The sequence below is a fragment of the Homarus americanus genome, unplaced genomic scaffold (assembly GCF_018991925.1).
Source record: "Homarus americanus isolate GMGI-L3 unplaced genomic scaffold, GMGI_Hamer_2.0 scaffold1024, whole genome shotgun sequence".
NCBI lineage: Eukaryota > Metazoa > Arthropoda > Malacostraca > Decapoda > Nephropidae > Homarus > Homarus americanus.
Genome location: NW_024715228.1, coordinates 3,386,593 through 3,410,499, shown reverse-complemented (window position 1 = coordinate 3,410,499; position 23,907 = coordinate 3,386,593). Strand labels below are relative to the sequence as shown.

Genomic DNA, 23,907 nt, shown 5'->3' with positions numbered 1-23,907 from the left:
GTCATGAAGTGTAAGAGGCTGCACCTGGGGCGTATCAACGGTAAGGAGGCGTATCATATGTCCCAACGGGTTGAAGACACTTCTCTATTTGAGACTGAATGTGAGAAGGACCTAGGTGTGTATGTTGACAATGAGCTGGCGGACGCTCGACCCACGAGGGGTCGCAGCTCAAGGTTGAAGAAGCCGCAAGCCCAGAAAACTGCGAGGGCAAACTTTTTCGGAGTCAGAGTTGTGAATTCTTGGAACAATCTGCCAGAAAGTGTTGTGACGGCACCGAGTGTGAGCTCTTTCAACACCAGACTTGACCAACACTGGAGCAGGTTCGGGTACATTCAGGAGCCGGTGCATGACCAGTACTTGCCAACAGTGCGTAACAGAGACGTGACCGATTGCCCAAGCGACTAACGAGCCGATCAGTGGCGAAGAGGAAAAAAGTAAAAAAAAATGGAAAAAAAAGGGTCTCATGTATAACTAACTCACAAGTCGGAATGGGGGTCGGGGATGTTAAGATTTTTTCTTTTAAACACCAAAAAATGGACAAGAAAAACGCTTTTGCTGAAGTACTTAGGCAGTCACTACATATTTCAGTTTCCTAACTCAAAAAGTGTTTGAGATGTTACCCGGAAAACCAACCAACCAAAACGACAATCCTGATTTTTTTTTAATCTTTATCTTAACTGTGAATTAATTTTAACCTTTATTATGACTCCTAGCTTATCCTAAAATGAAGAAAAAGATGACCAACTAATCATAATAAATATATAATCTCGATCAATATCCCTCACTCTGATAATGAAAGTTATCCCAGAATACCTCCTCCTCCACTACCCAGGCGGAAATCACTGTATCATAGCTGAATCTTTTTCATAATGCTTATAATTAAAGTTTCATGCAGTAGAAGACACCATTATAAACGTGTCCGGTCACTGTTTCACCCCACCTGTATTCTATCCCGCTTCCAAGTAGTTCACTGAATTATTAGTTGACAGATGAGAAATGTCCGCGACACAGATCTACATGTGTACGTATACCTAGTACACCATCACCTGTGCACTCAAGGTGATATCGACTGAAGGGATAAAATTACACCTAATGACCTTAATAATTCTACTTTTTTTTTTATTCCATTAAGTTTAATATTCAACTTACTATAGAAGGGAACAAACGCCATAACTGTTGGATCTCATCGTAACTAACGAGGAGAGTATGTACAGTGTCCACTGTAGTCGCCCCCCGCCTTTTTTACGGGGAATAGCCCACCCGGGCACAGGTCATCGACCCACAACGGGGCCTGGGGCGAAAAAATATGAGTAAATAAGATTTGGCACAAGCTGTTACTTTTTCGTAGAAAATCTAAGCTAACTTAACCTACTTTACGTATAATTTGGCTATCTTCTGATCGTATATAACGACTTAAATGCAACAAAAAATAACCTATACGAATTATTTCCATAAGTTATAGCAATGAAAAGAACATCTGAACAAGTTATCCTTATTTGACAAGAACGTCATTTGGTTCATGCAGTTTTCATCCTTCAATATGGTCGAGTTAAAAAAAATCCTTTTGGCTGATGTGCAAATGTAATGAACGAAAAAATATAAGATAGTATTTTAAATCCTTGGGGCATCAGGCGAGGCTGTCATAACCAATTGTGTTTTTTACCTTTGATGAAAATTTTATAACCCGAGTACCTACCTATACACTGGAAACATTTGTCGAAAAGGATAGGCGTAATAGTCACAAGAGGTGAAGTACGGACGCTGCCTCAAGTTTCGAATGCTACTGTACCATGCATCCGGACTCAACTACCTCGTTTGTCGTGTTACAATCCCAATCCCGCGAACACTGTTCACCTCCAACGCAGTGGATCACCATGACGCAGCGTTCTGCGAAACTAAAATTATCATTTGGTTCCCCATGATTTCCGTGTGGAGCCATTTATTCAGGTACATATTTTTTCAGGGTTTTGTAATGGCTATGTGTGGCAGATTGTAGACAAGAACGAAGACATTCTACATCATCCTAATGACCCAGGTATTTGTAGGAAGACATGTATACTTGTACCTTTAGGGAGCGGATATGTTAGTCGCCAGGGGACTCTCGTTCTTGTAGCATAGTCATTGTTGCCTCAATCCATTTATTAGAGGCATGCTGGCTCCACTAGGAATTCCGATTGTGGGTTGTGCGGTGGTCGTTGCCCTCTCAAGACCACATACTTCGGTAAAAAAAAAAATTTTCTTACGCCATTTGTCCACTTCTTGGTTCCCTATTTTCCTATTAATCACTGCGCCGAATTATTTATACAAAACCTCCATTTTTATTAGACAATTTACTCATTATTTTGTTTGTTTTTCTTATGGTTTACTGAGGTCTGAAACTGTGTGCGTACAGCGAGTAGGCACGAAATTTACTTTTTGCAGTACAGGTATTCTGATTATCTCGTGCAATTTATAATGAAATAAAGAATGTCAGATAATACTGTATATTTATTAACACTAAAAACATTTTATAATGAAATTAATATTCCCAGGAAGGTGTAAACGAAAATATTTGTTCGAGGGAATAATGGTGAGCACTTGAGCAAGGTAGTGCCCTTTGACGTAATCTTCTTGTCTCTTAAAGTGTAGCGGCTCTTGTGATTGTCATGCATCTGTAACTCTTAATGATGACCTTTCTTTTCTCAGTGGCGTAAGGATCCTTGCGGTGAACTTATTAATTCTGTTACTTTATTTTATCTTTTTCACCTGGGCAATTTATCTGTTAAAAATAAAAGGTGCTTCATTAAGCTCCGTTCTGTCCCTGACTTTCTTTTCCTGTTTGTTAATGACTTCGTTTCATCTACTCTCTCTTATTTATTTATACGCCCACGACTATAGTCTCCATTGCAGAGGTAATTTATTCATAAAGAAATACCCAAAGACTTTTATTAACACAAGAACTATTACGCTAACTAATTTTAATAATCGTTGATATATTGTTGATTACCGCAGAATTTATATTGGTGGTACAGCGGTAAGACGCACATCAAATACGTGGTGGGTTCCAGTCTTGTCCCAGGTGCTATCCTTTTACTCTTTTACTTTTATCCTCTTCACCACTGATCGGCTCGTTAGCAGCTTGGGCAATTACTGTAATCTGTATCTTATTCAGCTATAAGACAGTTGACTTCCCTGTGGAAAAGCATATTATTATAGTATACTTAAGATGAATACTACCACTACCGTATGAATAGAAAGCAACACACACACACACACATATATATATACTGTGTATATACATATATATATATATATATATATATATATATATATATATATATATATATATATATATATATATATATATATATATATATATATATATATATATATATATATATATATATATATATATATATATATATATATATATATATATATATATATATATATATATATATATATATATATATATATATATATATATATATTAGCACAACCGATAAATAACTAGTGTTATAAAATGAAATGCGTGATAAACTCTCATAAGATATGTTCAAGGAACATTAGTTGAGCTGTAGAGCGAGTGGCTCTGGGGTTCAGTGTCCAGGCCCTGGGGTCACGCACCACCATGACAAGGCACAGACCATCCTGTATATAAGACCCGACATCTACTGCTGGAGGTACACTTCGTCCAGGTATCCTGTTTCTTCTGCATCACTTAGAACCCAGGTGAGCTGCCGCCCTTGCTTTTCTCGTGAGTCTTACCATACTATCACCCACTTCACCTTAATCACAGACTTTATATTGAGATGCCTTTTATAGCTCCTGTTTACATATTCTTACTTTACCCTCTTCTCCACTTGTTAGCTTACTAACTGGTCAGGCTGCCTTTTTACTTTTGTCCTCTTCACCACTGATCGGCTCGTTAGTTTGGGCGGTCGGTCACGTGTCTGTTAGGCACTGTTGACAAATATTGGGCATGCACTGGCTCTTAAATGTATCGGAACCTGCTCTAATGTTGGTCAAGTCTGGTCTTGAAAGAGCTCACACTCGGTACCGTTACAACACTTGCTGACAGATTGTTCCAAGAGTTCACAATTATCACTCCGAAAATGTTTACCCTCACTGTTTTCTGGACTTGTGTCTTCTTCAACCTTAAGCTGTTGACCCTTTGTGGGGCGGACGTCCGCCAGCTCCAGGTATGTAGTGCCCTCTGAGATGTTTGTACACTTAGATTAGGTCGCCCCTTGCCCGTCTTCAGTACTGTATAAGCTAGGTAGTTGCAGGCGTTCTAATCTCTGGGTAGCTGAGGTTTCGAAGAGCAGTCACCAGTCTGGTGGCCTTCCTTTGGACATTTTCATCAATTGACAGTTTCTAGCATATCTCGGAGACCAGACAGGGTGACAGTACTCCAGACGGGGAAGCACTTCACTCTTGATGATAGTGATGAGCGACTGACCATCCAGATATCTAAACGACCTTTTTAGACCTACTAGTTGCGTTGCTTGACTCACCTTTTCACAATGGCCCAAGAACTTGAGTTCCTTGTCGACATACACACCCAGGTCCTTTTCACATTCGGTCTCAATTATGCAGTTTCTTCGTCCTGTTGGGAAATGTGATACACCTCCTTACCGTTGGTGCGACTTAGGTGCATCCTTTTGCGCTTCGTGACATTGAATCTTAGCAGCCAATTTCTTCGTCCATTCTTGAAGCTCATAGAGATCCTTCTGTAGCTTTTCACAGTATATTTGGTTCTTAAATTCCCTAAATAACTTGGCATCGTTCGTAAACATTTATATGGAGGAGTGTATAGTTTCTGGCATGTCATCTATGAATTCAAACAAACAACAACCCGCTTGTCACAGGTACACATGACGATTTCGTGCCATTAATCACCACACTGCTTGCAGTCGCGAAGAAAGTCCCCGATCCACGCTAGGACATTTCTCCGAATTCCGCTCGCTTCCAATTTAATTCTCAGCCTTTCGTGAGATACACTGTCGAAAGCCTTGGCAAAATTTAGGTATACATTGCCGATATTTCCGCGTTGCTCTAGAATTTGAATCCAAACATCCATTACCTTCAGTAATTGTGTTAAGCAGGCATAAAATCGTGTTGGCAGCACTTTACAAGGATGTTTCGTATAGACGTTCCATCATAGCATCTTTTATGATGCTCTCGGTCAGTTCTCTGTTACCCACTGTTGGCAGGTACTGAATATATATGGAAAATAATTTGTAACATATCGACGATGAAATGAGTTCGGAATTTTTACATATACTGTATTTACATGCAATATTTTATCTTAAGGCGCTAGAATGTTGTTGCACACCCTCCAGCTAACCTTCCTCACTGTATGTATATTTTTCCTTTTACCGGCATCACCTTAGATAAGTCAGATTAATATTTTATGCCTTTTAAAAAGTTCTATCGCATATATTCATCGTATCTCAATAATCTTATGTTAAGTGAACTGTATTCATGTTATAAGCAGAATGAGGTGGACGGAATATGTAGCCTGGAGAGAGCAATCTAACCCGAATGAGCGTGTATCAATCACCAGGCATAAGAATATCGCTCAACCCTTTTGTTATTGAGGCATAATTCTTAGGTTTCATTTCTTGTATATTCACATACTTTTAAACATCCTTTGCTCAGACCTTCCATTGTTTGTTGGTCTTTTAATCCCAACAATGTTCAATATTTCATACATGTATTGTTCCATTTGTGTATGAATACAGGTATATGTGGTGTTGAGTTTGACCCAAGCTCACTGTCGCTGGAAGTAACCATTGTCTAAACGTGACCTTATACACCGGGAGGCAGTATTTACATTACTCACCTGGGGTTCTTGGGACTACCTACTCTTGGCTACTAATAGTTATTTTTTTTTTACACAGTATCGTTGCTTCGTCATGAAGATGTTGGTGCCTTTGTTGCTGACGTCGGCACTGCTGGTGGTGGCTGTTACTGCCAGTCGACGTGACTGTCCACCAGGCCCTTTTCCACCCAATTTCAAGACTAATATGAGTAAGGTTTACATTGGTGTACAGCATACTTCATTTGGGTTTTAGGAGAACTAACTACCTGTATTGTTTTTTAACATACCTGTAGTGGTGTTGGTGGATGTGTTTGTGTACTGCTGCGTATGTAGACACAAAATACCTGGTTTATTGTTGTCACAGATAAGTAACATCTATTTTCAATACAAGAGAAGTATTTAGTAATTATATAACATTACAAGTCATGCAGGTGCTCCTTATTCCCAGTGAAAATAAGATTTCAACCGTTTTCTTAGGTTATCCTTGGTTAAATTGACGTTCTGTACTGTTTGAGTACTTGCACTGACAATGTGAATTTGTAGGGATTCTAATGAATATCTATCTACAGTATGTCTGTCAACACCATCTCTTTCTACCAGTCTTATAAGTTTCCTGAAACACAAGCATTCATACTTATCATTTGGTCCTTCTAAGTCTGTTTTATACCTTGAGCTGCTTATTTATTTTAACGCCTTTTCAGTTTTATTTCCGATTTTCCCCATTTTCTAATTTACTCATTTCCCATATACTTACGTCTCTCTCTCTCTCTTGATATCTTTGTTTCCATATTTCGTTATTTCCCTAGCAAGTATTGAGTTACGGCAAGTGATCATTATCCTCTTGTTCCACAGAGAAGTGCCTGTGTGACGATGAAGGTATTGATGAGGAGGCCTGCAAGACCAAGGTGAACCAAATCAAGGATTCGTTCAAGACATGCGTAACATCAATCATCGACGAATTTGATTTAACAGTGGGCAAGTATTTATTTTTAAAAAGCTTTTAGGTCTTAAACACTTTTATTATACTGTAGTGTACATACACGTCCTATTAAGCCATCGGTTCCCAATTGGGGGTAAATTATCCGCAACAGCAGAGTTGGTACCCCTCGACTCAAAATATCTCTACCAACTGTGACTATTTTTCTTTGTTTCCTATACTGTTCTCCCAACTCTACCAACTATTTGGAACTCTTTGACTATCTCACTTCTTGCTATCCACACACCCCAACACCGAGATCCTCCACCAAGGGGATTTTAATGTACATCACAGAGAGTGACTTGGCTCTGCAAGGGATGACCCAGGTGGAGCTGAGGCACTCTTTTTCCCTACTTCATGCTCAATTTCTGCCCTCTTAGGGTCTTCTGATCACAATCTTATTTCTACTTAGTCAAACTGGGCACGACCACTTCCCCCACCCCCCTCTAAACGTCAACTATGGGACTATCGGAGGGCTAGCTGGCAATCTTGGTTAATGGTTAAAACTAAGTGGGAACCACTATATTAAGCCACATAGAGATATCACTTTATTATTGTTATATCATAAGTGTGCATTCGCTGATATAAATAAATATTCCCGTTTCATTTAAGACGTTGATTACATAACCAAAATATACATAAATTAAGTTAAGTTAAATTTGGTAAGGTGAGATTAGTTAGAATAGCAATGAAACTATTCGATTAATTGTGGATTGATCGTCCTTACAGAGTATATAAATCAGATTAAATTTTCAATGAAAGACATATTTACAATATTTTCCTGAAACACAAGTACCTTGTACAGAATACATGACTGTCTATGATGTACAGTCGGGGTCAACAGTTCACTCTCCGTGGTTAGTTAATTAGTTTAACAAATTTATTGACAAAGCTTGGAGTACAGTTTGCATATTCTGAGTAATTCTGACAGGTCTTGACACTGAGGGTGGCATAACTTCTCACTGCCGAAACTGAGTCACGGGAATAAGTCTATTTACCCCGACTGTCATATGGTGCTGGTGTGCTGTTTTATCTCGTTTGGAGTCGATGCTGCTTCATTTTAGGAGGGAACGAACTTTTGACCCGACTGTATATAACTGGTGTCTCAACAGAGTCTACCGGCAAGCCGATACCTAGCGCAGTCTTCCAGTGTGTGGCAAACAAGGAAGAAGAGGTAAGTGTGAATGTTTTTTGTTCCTCCACCAGTGTATCCATCACTGTCTCCTCTACACTCTCCACCATTCTCTCTTTGTCCTCATTACACCCATCTCCATGATGAGCGTCTTTCACTCTCTCAATTATTTCTTCCCACCACTCTAAAAATCTCTCCATTACTATGTCAAAATCAATTTCTGCATCGCTTTCTCTTATCCACCACTTTCTCCGTCTTCATGACTACGTGTACAATTCTCGGTCATCCTTACTTTATGATGTCTTTTATTTCCTGTTTTCATTCCTCATTTTCCTCTCTATCTTCATCACTCTGTCTTCGTTAGTCTGTCCTCACCACCCATTGTTTCCACCATGATCTGTCCCTCCATCACTGTGTGTGTCATCAGTCTTTGTCCTCACCCTGTCTCCAGGCCTTTCTTTGTGTTTATCATTATATATATATATATATATATATATATATATATATATATATATATATATATATATATATATATATATATATATATATATATATGTGTGTGTGTGTGTGTGTGTGCAAGTAAATCACTGTAGGTGCGCGTGATCAGGTACTGTATATGCTTGTAGTGGATTCCTCCCCTACTGACAACTTACATATTGAAAATGTCAAAATATGACTAAGTTTTTTTGATAGATTTGAATCATACACCTTCATCCTTATCAGTCAATAACAACTTTGTTTATTTCACCACCAGTTCGGAATCTGCCTGGACAAATTCAAGCAACATAAACGAGGGCAGTAATTACAACAGCTGCAGCAAAAACGGCCTCACAAACATTGAAAATATTGAGTAGACTAATTATGTTGTTCTGCTATAACAGCATTTCTGGGTTTTTGTTATCTTTAGCCATTGTTATCTTTAGCCATTGTTATCTTTAGCCATTGTTATCTTTTGTCATTGTTATCTTTAGGCATTCCTAATTTGGCTTTTTAAAAATTCTGGTCCAGCAAAATCATTGCAAAGTTAACTTTTTATTTTGGTGTATTAAAATTACAGTAATTAAAAAATATTGTCTTTTATTCTAACATACTGTACGTGGTTCTATATAGTAGAGACATACAGTCACACTGAACACCGGAATCTTTTCTTCAGAGGCCAGAATGAATAACGACTGTGCATGTGGGTGATGGGATATGCACCACTATGAGGACACTCCTTATTACAGTACTGTAATATGAATTAAGGGTCCCAAGGCCTGTGATGACTGTTTTCTCTCCTCTCACTGTGTTCCACCAGTCTTATGCTATTGTGATACAAACTTGAGACACAAGGTCTTTTTTGTGTACTCTGTAGGTGATATAACTACAGAGCCATGTCCGAAATACCTGCCAATCTCTTAGAAAAAAAAAATCCAGAAAACTTATCAAAATTGAAAGAAACGCTGGTAGTAATGTATGAATTACTGTGGTGTTAATCTCTCTGACCTAATATAGTGGTAAGAACAACTGTAGTGTCTTTATATGCCATTCGCTTCCACTATTTAGAAGATGTACAGAATAAATGTATGCAGGAAAGTACAATACAGTATGAGGATTCACACACATGCTCAGTAGGAATCCTTGAGGGCTTGAGCACCTGCCCTATTTGTCTCTATGCCAAAAGTGACATTTTGGCCAGGTGGAAAGTTTAAGTTTGTGCCTTCAGTCAGCCTGACACAATTACATTAATTTTGAAAAGGTTAATGTAAAAAAAATTATAGACAAAATAAGCCCTGTTGTTGTCAGATGTATTTACCAGTTTTCAATCATGATAAACTTCTGTTGCATATACCATATGTCACTTTCAATACTGACTTGGCAGCCGACACACACAGATGCACTACCCAACCAAGTTTCTACACCTGAAGCAGACAAACATCAGTCAGTGGCATGGTAAGCTTAAAGAACTCTGTGGACAAAGCAATAAGACACCCCCTCTCCTTCCTTAGCCATTTCACTGATGGTGACGCAGCTGAGCAATCAAGCAACCATTTCGCTACTATATGCCAGACGCTTCCCGGCTTGACACAACCAGTCTCCCTGCTTGATTTGTATTTCTCTCTCTAGTCTGTACTCACCCCTGAAGATGTGAATTACACGAAAGCGCTTGGGAACTTCGTGTTTTCTTCTTTCCTTGTGGTTATCAGCATATATATATATATATATATATATATATATATATATATATATATATATATATATATATATATATATATATATATATATATATATATATATATATATATATATATATATATATATATATATATATATATATATATATATATATATATATATATATATATATATATACAGTCAACCCTCACTTTACGCGGTTAATGTAACCCACAGGGTACCACGGAAAGTGAGAAACGCGTAAAGTGAATAACATAACATATGGGATTAAATGAAATAGAGACCAGCTGACCCCCAAACTCCACTTTTTCCGACACAATACCTATGTTCTAGTAAAAATAACATCTTAATTTTATGATGGTACATGCACTAATTAATACTTAAGAGAAATAGAGAAATACAGTCGCCAAGTTAATGTCCATTCAAATAATGGACACAACTCCCTCCCCCTCTTCTCACACTACACTGCTGGCTCTTCCCTCTGAGAAATTTTGGGGGTAAAACCAGGGAGAGTAATAAATAATACCTCAAACTAAAGTTAGGATAATATAATTGACATTGCTGGATTACTTGTAAGACCAGGAATATTTTGAATATAAATGTCATATATTTTTCACAAAAGATAACATATTTACTCAGAGCAATCATTACATCTAAAATTTGTATGTCTAATGCAAAATCTATGATGTTTATATTCAAAATGATCATCAAATTGTAAGAATTCCAGCAATGTAAATTATATTCTGGCCGGGTAATTTGTATGAATTTTATGAGCTAAAACAAATATCTTCAATTAATAAAAAAAAAAAAATATTCTTCACAACACTATCTGTCAATCAAAGTACCCCACCTAGCCTCCCCCCTCTTCCAAGCGCCAGATGGTCAGTCCGTCCCAACCCTCCCCCCAACCTCCCACCAACCCTCCCTTCAAGAGAAAGAGTGTGTGAAAAAACTAGATTTTAACATTTAATATTAAATAATACCTCAGATTAAAGCTAGGATAATATAATTGACATTGCTGGATTCCTTGTAAGACCAGGAATATTTTGAATATAAATGTCATATATTTTGCACAAAAGATAACATATTTACTCAGAGTGAACATTATATCTAAAAATTTTATATCTAATGCAAAATCTATGATGCTTATATTCAAAATGATCATCAAATTGTAAGAATTCCAGCAAAGTAAATAATATTCTGGCCTGGTAATTTGTATGAATTTTATGAGCTAAATAAAAAAAAATATACTTCACCAGCGTATATGAGTAGATGCACCGCGTAAAGTGGGAATTCCGGTTCTGGCAGGGTACCACGTAAATGTAGAAACTCGTATTACTGTATATATGAATAAAAATAAAATATAAAATCGGCTCTCGACTACACCACCCTCCAGGATATATTGAACAGTCTCCAAAATTGGGCCACCAACAACCATGTCACCATCAACCATACCAAGACCATGGGTATGCACATCAACCCCTCCTACAAACTTGTCCCACCTCCCTCCATTATTTTTGGGCTCCAACACATCCAGGTTGTGGACTCCACAGCGTCACTATAGATAACAAACTAAATTGGAAAACACACGTCAGTACAGTTGTCAAATCCTCCAGTTTCATCTCCACCTCCTCGGCCGACTCAAGTCCCTCGGGCGAAGAGCATGCCAACTCCAAACAATACATGAATGTATGTGTGACGTTATCATTGTTTTCTAATCCATCAGCCCCTGGGTTCTTGACATGTTTTAGATTGGCTGTAGAGTGATACCAGATCTCGGAAAACCACATTCTTCTTCCCTGAGGTTGTCCACGTGTTACCCCAGACCTATCAGCATACTACACAAAATTAAGTGTTTGTTTTAATTCATTGATCAGAAAATAAACAAAATTCAGTGAAACCTCTATTTAATGAACTACAGCTCCACTCCAACTTATGACAGGGTTAGGGACCCAAATCTAGGTCGTAAGTCAAAATGGTTATAAGTCGAAAATGCTTAGATAATACGTAGAAAATAAAAAATGGGTGTCTCTTTTTCTTCTCAAAACCACAAAACTCTCACTTTTAAGCTTGCCAGCCATTTTAAAGTGAATTACAAAAGAAAATTTTGTCTGTGTACTGACGTTGGGACTCAAAAATACATAATTTGACAAAATTTTGGTACGACTGAGGCAGGTCGTAAGTGCGGGTGGTCGTAAGTCGAGTAGGTTGTAAGTCAGGGAGGAGCTGTATATAGAAAGAAAATTCCTTTATATCAAGGGTCCATTAGGTGTGAAACCTCCATCTAATGAACTACTGTAAATAGAAATGAAAATCTGTTAGATGTGAAACCTCCATCAAATGGATTATATGGAAAAAGAATTCTGTTTCATGGAAGCTTCACTGTATCATTGTATACATACTTTAAGAAAAAAATACTGTTTCAGACATTGACAGTTCCCTAATAGTGAGTTGAATGGGTTTGTTTATGTGCTAGCAGCTCTGATGCCTCACAAGACTTTGTGATTCGTAGAGTTTATACACAAATATTCTGACTGAATAAATGACCTTTATTATCTATATTTATAATAATTTATGTTAATAAAATAGTATTATTGTGTTCACATAGCTTTTGAAATCAATATTGCTAGTACAGTATTATGGTACGTGGGTTAATTTGAATAATAATTAATTTCAAAAGATATGTGACCACAATAACACAGTACAGTACAGTCCTACAAGGGGGTAATCTATTAATAGAAATAAACTGATAATATCAGTCTATAAATACATAATCAAACAATAATCACAGAATTTTTAAACTCCCCTCTGTACAATACTACACTTGTCACTAAGCTTTGTGATGTGTGACAGCTGCTGGTACACAAACAACATTCAACTTGCTATTAGGGAATTGTCAATGTCTAAAAGCTCAGAGAAACAAGAACTCTATATTATTATCCCATAAGATGCACTCCTCTTCAGCAGGTCTTTAAAGTTGTTACAAGGTTAGTAATTACACAAGCCCGTCAACAATTAAAATTTTTGAGGTAGAGGGAGGATTTACTGGAGCATCAAGAGAGGTCAATTGAAATGACCTGCCTAGGCAGCTGACCACAGTGAATGTCAGGTCTTAAGCTTTCAGGTAAGATCTTATGATAGGTTACCAATCCTGGCACAATGATAACAAGAGGATCATCTAGGTATCATAACAGTAGCCCATAATGTGTGATATATTCATATTGAATATAACAGGAATACAGTGTTCCCTCGGTTAACGAGCGCAATTCGTTCCAGAAGGTTGCTCGTTAACCGAAACCATTGTTTCAATGGGTTTTGGGGTAATTGGTTCCAGCTCACCGAAAATTACATACAAACGAAAAATAAATGCAGTAAAGTACACTTACTTTGAGGTGTGCATGTAGAAGGCTCCTGGTTGATGATGACGATGATGGGAATTAGAATAGGGGTGGAGGAGAAGGGAGAAGAGAAGGCATTGGGGTGGAAAAGAAGTCACCCCATGCCGCTTTTTCACCCATAAAATTTTAGTTCACTTGGTGTAATTCAAGATTATTTCTTTAAATCAACACTGCACTGAGCTATATATTTAATTCAAGATTATTTTCTTTAAATAAACACTGCACTGTGCTATATATTATCAATATGTATATTATATTTCAAAATGACCAATAATTTGACTGGAAACAGAAAAAAGCATTTATGTTGAAGAGTCTCAAACAAGATGTTCCTTCCTCTGAACCTGTAAACAAACTGACGCCAAGCTTGGTGTGTTGAGTGGCTGTTTGGCGCACATAAAACTAGTTTCCTGTACTTCAATTATGTTCAATAATTGTTAAAATGACTAAAAAATTTAATATAAAACTTTTAAAATGATTGAATATTGCAACCTTCTTGATATTTACTAAAATGGTGGACTAATACGACAGCTAGTGAGCAAGCGAAAACATGTTGAGGGGCGCTCGTAAGGAATATGTTAATCAAGGGATTGCTCGTTAACCGAAATGAAGAATCTTATGGAAGGTAATTCGTTAACCGAAATTTCGTTAACCGAGGCACTCGTTAACCGAGGCGCTCATTAACCGAGGGATCACTGTCATCAAATATAATGGTTTCAATTGATTTATACAAATTCAGCCCATGGCAAGTACAGTACAGTAAAACCTCGATTAACCGACCCTCTATTAACCGTCGATCCAGCCCCCCAAAGAGGATTAGCCCACACGGGCACAGGTCACTGACCCACATCGGGGCCTGGGGGGGAGGAATAATGTAATAATAATAATAATGATGATGATGATGATGATGATGAACCATAAAGAAATGCAAAAATGAAAAAAAATCAAGAGTGAGAAACAAGATACCTGTATGTTGTGTTGTCAATAGTAAGATAAATAATTGAGACCCTGCAATTGTGTGTACTGTAAATGAGGCAGAAAGTCAGAGCAGCAACCTGGGACTTGGTCACAATTTTCGTGACGCCATATGTTCTTTGACTTTTCCATTTTTTATTCACGGTTTCTGTGCTGGTTCATATTTATTTACTAAAGTGGTTAATGTTTTAAAGCAAATTCTATTGAAATATGAATGACAAATGAACAAAAATGAATAGAGGGACTTAAATGAGGTAGGTTACGGAAAGGTACTTTGAAAATGTATATTTTATTTCCGTAGACTTTATTTACTATTAACCGACCTTTTGTATTATCCGTCGGCCCCTTCCCCCCATACGTGGGCGGTTAATCGAGGTTTTACTTCCTCCAAATGCAACGAGAAGACAGGTACGAAAGTAACGAAGTAAAAGTACATTAGCAAAGTCAAAAAGTTATTCTAATACAAAAAAAATTTAAGTACTGTACTATCCTTTTAAAACACTCAAATCTTCCAGAAAGTGAAGGTTATGTTCCGGGAGTCTTGAGTAAAACCCAATTTCTATTCTAAAGTAACCCTACACAAGGTAATCAACTGCATGAGCTTCCACAAACCATGTACAGTTGCCGCCAAATGACTGTACCATGGCCTGGGAATGTGTGGGGGCACAGGTATGAGATGTGGCAACTCAGTGCCATAGTCATGGACATGAAACCATGGATTACCCTGTTTGCTGGTTTCCCGTAGTTCAGTCCTAGTCACTTGGTCGTGGCTATGCAACAATGCTGCATAACAAAAACAAGTAAAGCATCCTTATGATAATTGTTCTTCAGCATCGATGTGTGGCCTGCATCACAAACAGGGGTTCATGCCCATTAATTCAGCCATGACAACAGCACTAATGTGCCACATCTCATTCCCGAGCCCTCAAACACTCCCAGGCTGTGGTACAGTTGCCAGCAAAAGTCCTCCCACAATTTGCTACACCGGACTGTGGGAGAACTTTTGCTGGCACCTGTACATTCATATGCAGGCAACTCTGTATACTATATAGTATAGAAATAACTTAAATGATCAATAAATGTACGTATATAAATACAAAAGGGATTTGCATATCTCATTTTCACAATGTTTGATGAAGTGCAACTTCAGAGTTAGATACTACTGCACTCCATAATAAATCCAATACAGTATCTTGACTTTTTTTTTAACTTCTTACAGTATGACTTTTTTATGGTTCCCACTCTCAACACTACGAGCACTGTTACCGGTACTAAATTTCTTCTCAGGGCCAATGACTGTGGTAAAATTTGACAATAAAAAAAAACTTACGAGTACACATACCTGGGAGAGAAGAGGGACGCTTGGGTGATGCCTTAATGAGATTAATTGTAATATGGCACTCACAGAGGCTATTTAAGATATGCATGGTGGTGCATCTTCATTAACATTCTTGTTATGCATGACATTTAAGATAGGAGTTAGTGATATCTGATATTTAGATCAGATATCTTTTATGAGGAAGGGTTATCATACCCTTCACTTCTGAACAGAACAAGTGTAATAGTTTTACTTTGTTTTAGTAATACTGTACAGCACAGCACTTGTAAGGAGTTAACTAATACTGTATGTACAGTAGCTAAAACAACTATCTGTGCATACTTTGTGGAAAACAATATGAGACCATGGACTATAAATTTTGGTATATGAGGGCTGTCACTAGTCACACGTAAAATTTTGGAGCATATCGACCCCCCACCTGCACAGATAGTTGTTTTAGCTACTGTACATGGCAGCAGCAGAGATAAAATCCTTTACAACACCATCACATCACTTCATATCCTTCCGAACATCTCTGCTTGTGCACTCTATACCTGTGGTGTCACTACTGGTGGTGTTGCCAGGAATGGGCATTTGTTGTACTAATTTCATCACTTTGTCCAGAACAACCTCATTGGTACACTGAACAGACTCAGGCTCATATGGCTGTGATATAACTGCCACTTGAAGCACCTGAAAAAATGAATCCTCAGTTTAAAAACTGCTCCACCTACATCCATTCCTTGAAAAGCACAATATTTCCAAGCCATAGATGAAAAGTAAACCTTACTTGTATCCCCATGTCCTCTCTCACAGTGTAAGGCACACGATTTTCTGCCAGCCAGACGCACAGAGACTCCCGCCTTGCTGTTAACTCTTGGTTACTGTAGTGAACCTGCATGAGACACCAAAAATACAAAAATGAAATGAAAAACATTAGGGCAGCAAGGATTTAGTCAAAATGGTAATTTCACATAACTGAATGAATTTGTTAATCCGCTCAAAAAGCAAGACCTTTAAAAGTCAAAACCAAGTCCATTTGCAATTAAATATTTAGCATTTATGAATCATCTGAAGATTAGCTCCCAGGTAGTATTGGAGTGGTTTTTTTAATTGTTGTTCCTTGTGTGTAATGAGGATGGCTGGCCCTAGGACCACTTAAGCGTGAATTTGTTCAAGGTGTAGAAGCTGTCGCCAACACAACAACCACACCCTAAGTTAACAAGCTATGTGACCCAGTGTCAAGGAATACCGGTAGTCCGAGAAGACTGGACAACTCGCCAACTGCACTGGCTAACCATTACCCCAAAATACGATCTACAAATTGATTAACATCCAGGTCTCCAATTACTGTTGGGTAGACACAGGCAAATGGCATAAAGAAACTTGCCCATAGTTTCACCCTGCAAGGGGAGTGAACCCGGGTCTGCTCGCTTGTGAGGCGAGCATGCTGACCATTACACCACAAGGGTTACACTTCAGGTGACTACTGTACCAAGGTTGACAGGTCACCTGAAGATCTGGCCCCCCCAGGTAACACCACACACACACCTGAATGGATCTTCAATATTGTAATACTGTATTGTCAACATAAGCACCAAATCTGCAATTAGCAAAAAATGGAAATTGTCTAGGCAAGATAATGCCGTCCCTCCTCTTCCTGGCATACAAACAGTGGTTCAGCTGAGATCCATCATTCATAGTGATGAGTGCAAGTGCATTCTTTTGTATCTTTTTAATCATACTACAGTACTGTATTTTAATAGACTCATTGTGCATTCTTCTGTGTGGGGGTGGATAATCTTGAGGTCTGAACAAAGGGATTAAGAGAATGTACAGCACCTACATATGAGTTGTGATAATGGATTCCACATTAATATGATGTGGTAAAAAAATGCATCTTAAAAGACTAAAATGTTTAGATTACCTGTTCCTTCTTAAAAAGGTTGCCAATGGTGGAAGCTAGGCCTTCAGGTGGGTTGCTGTTGATAACCTTAACGTTTTCCACATTATATCCTGACAAGATGATCACTTCTTTACCATCCTTGTCATCAAATTCCACTAGAATCACACTGTAAATACAGGGCAGGTTTGTTACAATATGTAACTGAATCATAGAGTGAATAAGGTTTTCTTAAAACCTTTATTAATTGACTATTAGAAGAGGTGCGCAATAACAGAAAACAAGTACATAACTTAAATTTCTGCTGAAGCAATTCTGAATATTGTATGTTCTTAAATAAACATGATGTGCTGGATACCTAAAGTAATCTGATGTGTGTAACATCAGCCCATTTGTTCACTCTTGATCATCACACAGGTGAATTGGAACAATGTTATTACCAACTTCAAGCTGGTTTATGACAATTATTATAAATCCAGTATTGTACAGTATTTGGGTTTCAATGAAACTATTTAATGCTTCTTAACCTCTCAGACACTGGGTCAATAGTATAGACCCAGCCAGTGTGTTGTGTGTGGTTGGTGGTGGTAACTGCTACTCGACAGTGGAGCATGGACTGGTGCCACAGAGGGTCATTGGTGAACACCTTATGATGATCATTGTCACCTGACATGATGAATTCTCAAATGCCTGAAAAATTAAGAAAAATAAATATTGGATGTATTTATGAAAATACAGTACAGTATTTCCTTCACTGCTGGTAAACATGGTATTGTACTGTATCAATACAGAATTATTAATATTTTTTTAGGAGAGGGACCATTCAAGGTTCCTTGGTTATCTCTGGTGAAGTTAAGTCTTATCATTAAAGTTATTTAAGTTACATCTAACCATCTTACAAAGTACTGTGTTGCATTGTTCCAGTAATCTCTTAACAAAACATAAAATAAACTTTTCTATAGTCCTCTACCCTGATAAAACTTAAAACACATTTATTACTACTGTACAGTACTTGTATTTTGAAAAAAAAAAGCCCATAGCACACCAAAAGTATTTGGTACTACAGGTACTGTATAGCATTTCTTAACACAACTTCCAAATTCCTAAGAAAAAATAAAACAAATTATCACTGTTGGTAATACAGCCACTTCATATAGTTAAATAAGTGTCTGTAAGTAATGATGGCAAAGAGTACAACAGAAAATAAAGAAAAATGAGGGGTTGATTCAAAATCCCATTTTACAGCAGTCAAGGACTGAGCAAATGTAAAGGTCAGAACACCAGGTCTCGGAGTTGTAACCTGTAATGAGGTTCTAAAGACTGAACAAATTAGATAAAGAGATTAGCCTTGACCTTCATCCTAGGGCCAAAAGGATATCCACTTGGGAAAAAGGTACTGTATATACCCTAAAGGAGAAGGCTTAGGAGTTTTGTTACAAACATAACACGACACTTCAATCATCACATTTGTTGATACCAAGGGCGGATCCAGCGGGAGGGTCCTGGGGGTCCGAACCCCCCCCCTCCTGTTCACCAAAAAATTACAATACTTTTCTTTAATGCAGTACAAGTACTCCCCGACTTACGACAGGGTTAGGGACCGACATCCAGGTCGTAAGTCGGAAATGATTAAATAACACATAGAAAATCTAAAATGGGGGTCTCTTTTTCTTCTCAGCACCACAAAACTCTCACTTTTAAGCTTGCCAGCCATTTTAAAGTGAATTACAGATGAAAATTTTGTCTGTGTACTGACTTGAGACTCAAAAATAAATAATTTGACCAAATTTTGGTACGACTGAGGCAGGTCGTAAGTGCGGGTGGACGTAAGTCGAGTGGGTCGTAAGTCGGGGAGTACCTGTATTGTACTCAGGCTTTTTTGTATAGTAAAAAGTGTTTACTATTGACTTCAGAATATCTCCTAATATCAAGTGCACATGGCTTCAAAATGGTCAGATATTGGTCAGATTTTAAAAAATTCTGGGGAGCTTTCAATGGCCCCCCAAACCCCCAACTGGGCGGGTTCACTGTGCTTGCCATGTTCCCCCACCCACAATTTCTTGGACCCCCCCTTGATATTCCTGTATCCGCTCCTGTGATACTGGTTATAAAGTCAATCCTGGTCATCTGCTTCATACCTAGTCCACCTCAACAAACCAATGGAAAGGGAGAGGGATCCTAACTTACACCTCTTACTAAACCAATCTAATGTTGGATTAATAAGAAGAATAGTAAAGATATAATAACCCTTAAATTCTCCTTGTCCCCGGCAATATCTAAGATGAAGAACCAGTAACTGCCCTTCACACTGATATCGTGGTAGAATGATAACTTGACAAACTGTGAACCTTAACTTTGCTGGATCAGTCCTAACACATGCAACCCTTCAGTGCATCCAGACAAAACAAGATAAATTATAAAATGTGGACAATAACCTTTATGACTTGTGGTCTTGATAGCACAGTACAGTATTGTCCCTAACCTATCATCAGGCTCAGTTCTCCGAAAAACATCCATCGTGTATAGTACCTAACTTACAGCATGAAGAACATCTTGTTCTCCCCCACTTTTTGACCCAAAGATGGAGCTCAAAGTGAAAAACAATTGCAAATGGACAAGCTGAACCAGATAAAGACATAGTCATTTACCCGGTATTGATCTAGCTATAAAGGAGAAAACAAAACAGTAAACTGAATCATCTTCTGAAACATACAGTACAGTATTGGAAAGAGAAGAAGAGAGATAAATCTGCTCTCAAGAAAGTTGGTTAATGGAAAAGGCATCCAGCCACAGTCCCACACCACAGGTTTTCTTCATTTACTCCATTTCCTTCCAGTAGTGTAGTGTAGTGTAGTGTAGTGTAGTGTAGTGTAGTGTAGTGTAGTGTAGTGCACTTAAATGACACCCATCAGAACAACTAGTATCTGTTTTGTCCAGTTTTTGCCTTCCCACTAAGACAATTGGGTCAGGTCAAGAGTTAAGTTAGGTTAGGTTTGGGGGAGAGTAAGGTAATATAAGTTAACCAGGAACTTGAATGCATATTTTCTCTAGAAGTTAATGCTTCCTTACCTGGTTCTTGTTCATAGTTGGATTCTGAGATTCTTACACAACGCCACATATGTTGGTCTTTGCAATGTTTACATTCAGTCTTGCTCTTAGTACTGAGGTTGGAAGAACACCATGCGATCGAAAAAATGCCACAGTGTCTTCTTCTTTTTCCCAAAAACTCGCAATCGGCTCCATATAATTGAAGTGACACCCATCGCAGACTACCATGGTCGAAACTGAAGTTACTGAACTTGAATTTCGAAATATGAGAGACCCAAAATAAAACTTGAATTTGATTGGGCCAAATATACCGCGAATTAAACCAAAAATCATTTTAATCAGTTTAAAAAAAAAAACGCTTTTGATTGGCCGCGTGACGTGTACGGGAACGCATGCACGTGATGATTTATGAAGGAGACACAGGAGACACAGTGTTGGAGGAGAGACAGACGATAATGGTGGAAGATTAATGGAAGAAAATAGAGAAAATTTTAGATAAGCTATCTCCGTTATTATACATTTTCCCTGGTAATGTAATAGATGAAAATGATCTAATAATTAGACGTCTTATTCGAATATGATAATAGATTAGTGGTAGGAATGAACGGTGTGTAAACGCAATAATACCATTATTATTTTTTTTCGAAAAACATCCCACGAAAAAAATCGAGAAAAAAACCGGTCAATTTCCGACGGAAATGATGGTCATATTCGGCCTAAACACACACACATACACTAGAAAAATATATTTTTGGCTTTCTAACAGAGTGGGAGGTGGAAGGGCAAATTTACCAATTCGTTTACTGGCAACAAGTGAAATAATACCTAAGGGTTATCCAGTCGTTTACTTAATAAATTACAGTAATCAAGAAATGATAGGTGCAGGTTTCATGGGGATCTAAATTCCTGAACAAAATGAAAAGGGAAAAACATGATCATTTCTTTACCATAGTATATTTCAAAGGCTAAAGCCCACGCTATGCCATTGTGAGAGGTACTATACACAGCCCATTAGTACTTGTACAGCTGAACCAGGGCCGGATTAAGCTTAATAGGGGCCTGAGGCACAGATCAATTTGGGGCCCCCTACCCTCAAGGTATATATAAATAACAAGAACAAAATATACCCAAATTTATCAATGATTTCATCAATATTAAGCTTCTGCAAAATAACACATTTAATGTTCATAAAAGACAGAAAATTGAGACTTTGCTAATGCCTCATGGTTAATCCGGCACTGAGCTGAACAGATGAATGGCTTTAAGTAGGCTTCTTGACACACGCGGGGATAGACTCACCACTGTGTTGTATCATGGCAGAAGGAGGAGCCACACTCTCGGGGATAGACTCACCACTGTGTTGTATCATGGCAGAAGGAGGAGCCACACTCTCGAGGATAGACTCACCACTGTGTTGTATCATGGGAGGAGGAGCCACACTCTCGGGGATAGACTCACCACTGTGTTGTATCATGGGAGAAGGAGGAGCCACACTCTCGGGGATAGACTCACCACTGTGTTGTATCATGGGAGAAGGAGGAGCCACACTCTCGGGGATAGACTCACCACTGTGTTGTATCATGGGAGAAGGAGGAGCCACACTCTCGGGGATAGACTCACCACTGTGTTGTATCATGGGAGAAGGAGGAGCCACACTCTCGGGGATAGACTCACCACTGTGTTGTATCATGGGAGGAGGAGGAGCCACACTCTCAGTCTCACTCAGAGCGTTGTTGTTGTGTACCACGTACCTAACACATTCGTGATTACACAGGCCTAAACATATTCTAACTTTGGTAAGAAGTAACATAATATATAATGTCTATATAATCAATAAAGGCAGCATATAAACATACACATATATAACACACTGCATGCCCAGTACTTGCCAATAGTGCGTAACAGAGACGTGACCGACTGCCCAAGCGGCTAACGAGCCGATCAGTGGTGAAGTTTTAGTTTAACAAATTTATTGACAAAGCTTGTAGTACAGTTTGCCTATTCTGAGTAATTCAGTCAAGTCTTGACACTGAGGGTGGCATAACTTCTCACTGCCACGTAGGACAGAGGTTCATACACAACATCATATTCATTCACAGTATATATATATATATATATATATATATATATATATATATATATATATATATATATATATATATATATATATATATATATATATATATATATATATATATATATATATATATATATATAATATAATATTAATTTCATTAGCCCATAAAGCGTATAATCAACAACCTCACCCTGCCAGGACTTGAACCCATGATCTTGTAGTGGAATTCTCCCCTACAAACGCTGTTTGTCGCTGCCTAGCCGACCCCACCAATTCCCCAGTGTATGCCTCGTGGTCTAGGTCAACCAGCGCCGCCATACACCACGGAGCGGGGGTCAACTGCTAAGCCACGCCTACCCCCGCTATTTAAGACCTGACCTCGTGGTGATCTGTCTCACTTTCTACCTACACCAACCAGCCAGCAACACCTCCGCCTGCCTGGCGGCCCTCGCTCCTCCGCCTGCCTGGCGGTGCTCTCTCCCGCTGGCGAGCATGGCGACCCACAAGCTGTCCTTCTCTGAGCGTCCTCACCAACCAGCTCTCTCTACATCACGCTTGTAACCATGCTGCCTTCCCAGCACCAAGCTGCATTGTACATCCAATACAACATGTATATAGAGAGCACATCGTGATTTCCTTTCTCCATTCCATCCTGAGTGTGAACAAACAATGGTGACTCCCGGAGATTCGCACTCACACAGGATGGAGGAGAAACTGATCACGCTCCCAGTCTTCAAGCAACATGGAAGACTGGCTTATCCACCCAGAAGCAGCTCTCATCGGCTCTACAGCTACTGTCTCTACACCGCAGGTTAGACACCCTAGAGCAGCTCTGCTACTCTAAGCAGACACCAGCTCCTCTTCCTGCCCTAAGCACCACGTCCTACCGACCCCAGCACACCCGTCCTGCCTCAGACGCCGACCCCGGCCCAGCAGTAACCCCTGCCGCCCTTGATGCGGCCTCTGTTCCTGAGTGCGGACACACACACCCCTCTTTTCTCCCCCAGGTACTCCCTGCTAATGTCCTGCACCCTGCTGCTGTCGTGGACCCAGCTGCTGTCACGAGCCCTCATCCGCTTCTGCTGACGCAGCCCCTGCTCCT

At 38.8% G+C, this 23,907-nt stretch overlaps 2 protein-coding genes across 6 annotated transcripts; one reads left to right on the top strand and one right to left on the bottom strand.

The window, feature by feature from the left end:
• The first annotated feature begins 3,565 nt into the window (after positions 1-3,565).
• Positions 3,566-8,982, top strand: LOC121856076. Its single transcript, XM_042351372.1, has 5 exons — positions 3,566-3,711; positions 5,886-6,015; positions 6,659-6,781; positions 7,895-7,956; positions 8,669-8,982. Exons 2-5 carry the CDS (start codon positions 5,901-5,903, stop codon positions 8,714-8,716), a joined length of 348 nt encoding a protein of 115 aa, XP_042207306.1. The 5' UTR covers positions 3,566-3,711; positions 5,886-5,900; the 3' UTR covers positions 8,717-8,982.
• A 6,972-nt stretch (positions 8,983-15,954) lies between these two features.
• On the bottom strand, positions 15,955-22,570 carry LOC121856050 (gem-associated protein 6-like). Of its 5 annotated transcripts, none has more exons than XM_042351337.1 (5): positions 22,403-22,570; positions 18,208-18,370; positions 17,705-17,849; positions 16,568-16,672; positions 15,955-16,470 (listed from the first exon to the last, which is right to left on the bottom strand). In XM_042351337.1, the coding sequence occupies exons 2-5, from the start codon at positions 18,351-18,353 to the stop codon at positions 16,288-16,290; spliced, it is 579 nt and encodes a 192-aa protein (XP_042207271.1). In that variant the 5' UTR covers positions 18,354-18,370; positions 22,403-22,570; the 3' UTR covers positions 15,955-16,287. The 5 variants fall into 5 exon arrangements, with proteins under 5 accessions (XP_042207271.1, XP_042207295.1, XP_042207264.1 ...); XM_042351361.1 differs by lacking the exon at positions 22,403-22,570 and adding an exon at positions 22,187-22,351; XM_042351330.1 differs by lacking the exon at positions 22,403-22,570 and adding an exon at positions 22,136-22,350.
• Between the last annotated feature and the right edge of the window lie 1,337 nt (positions 22,571-23,907).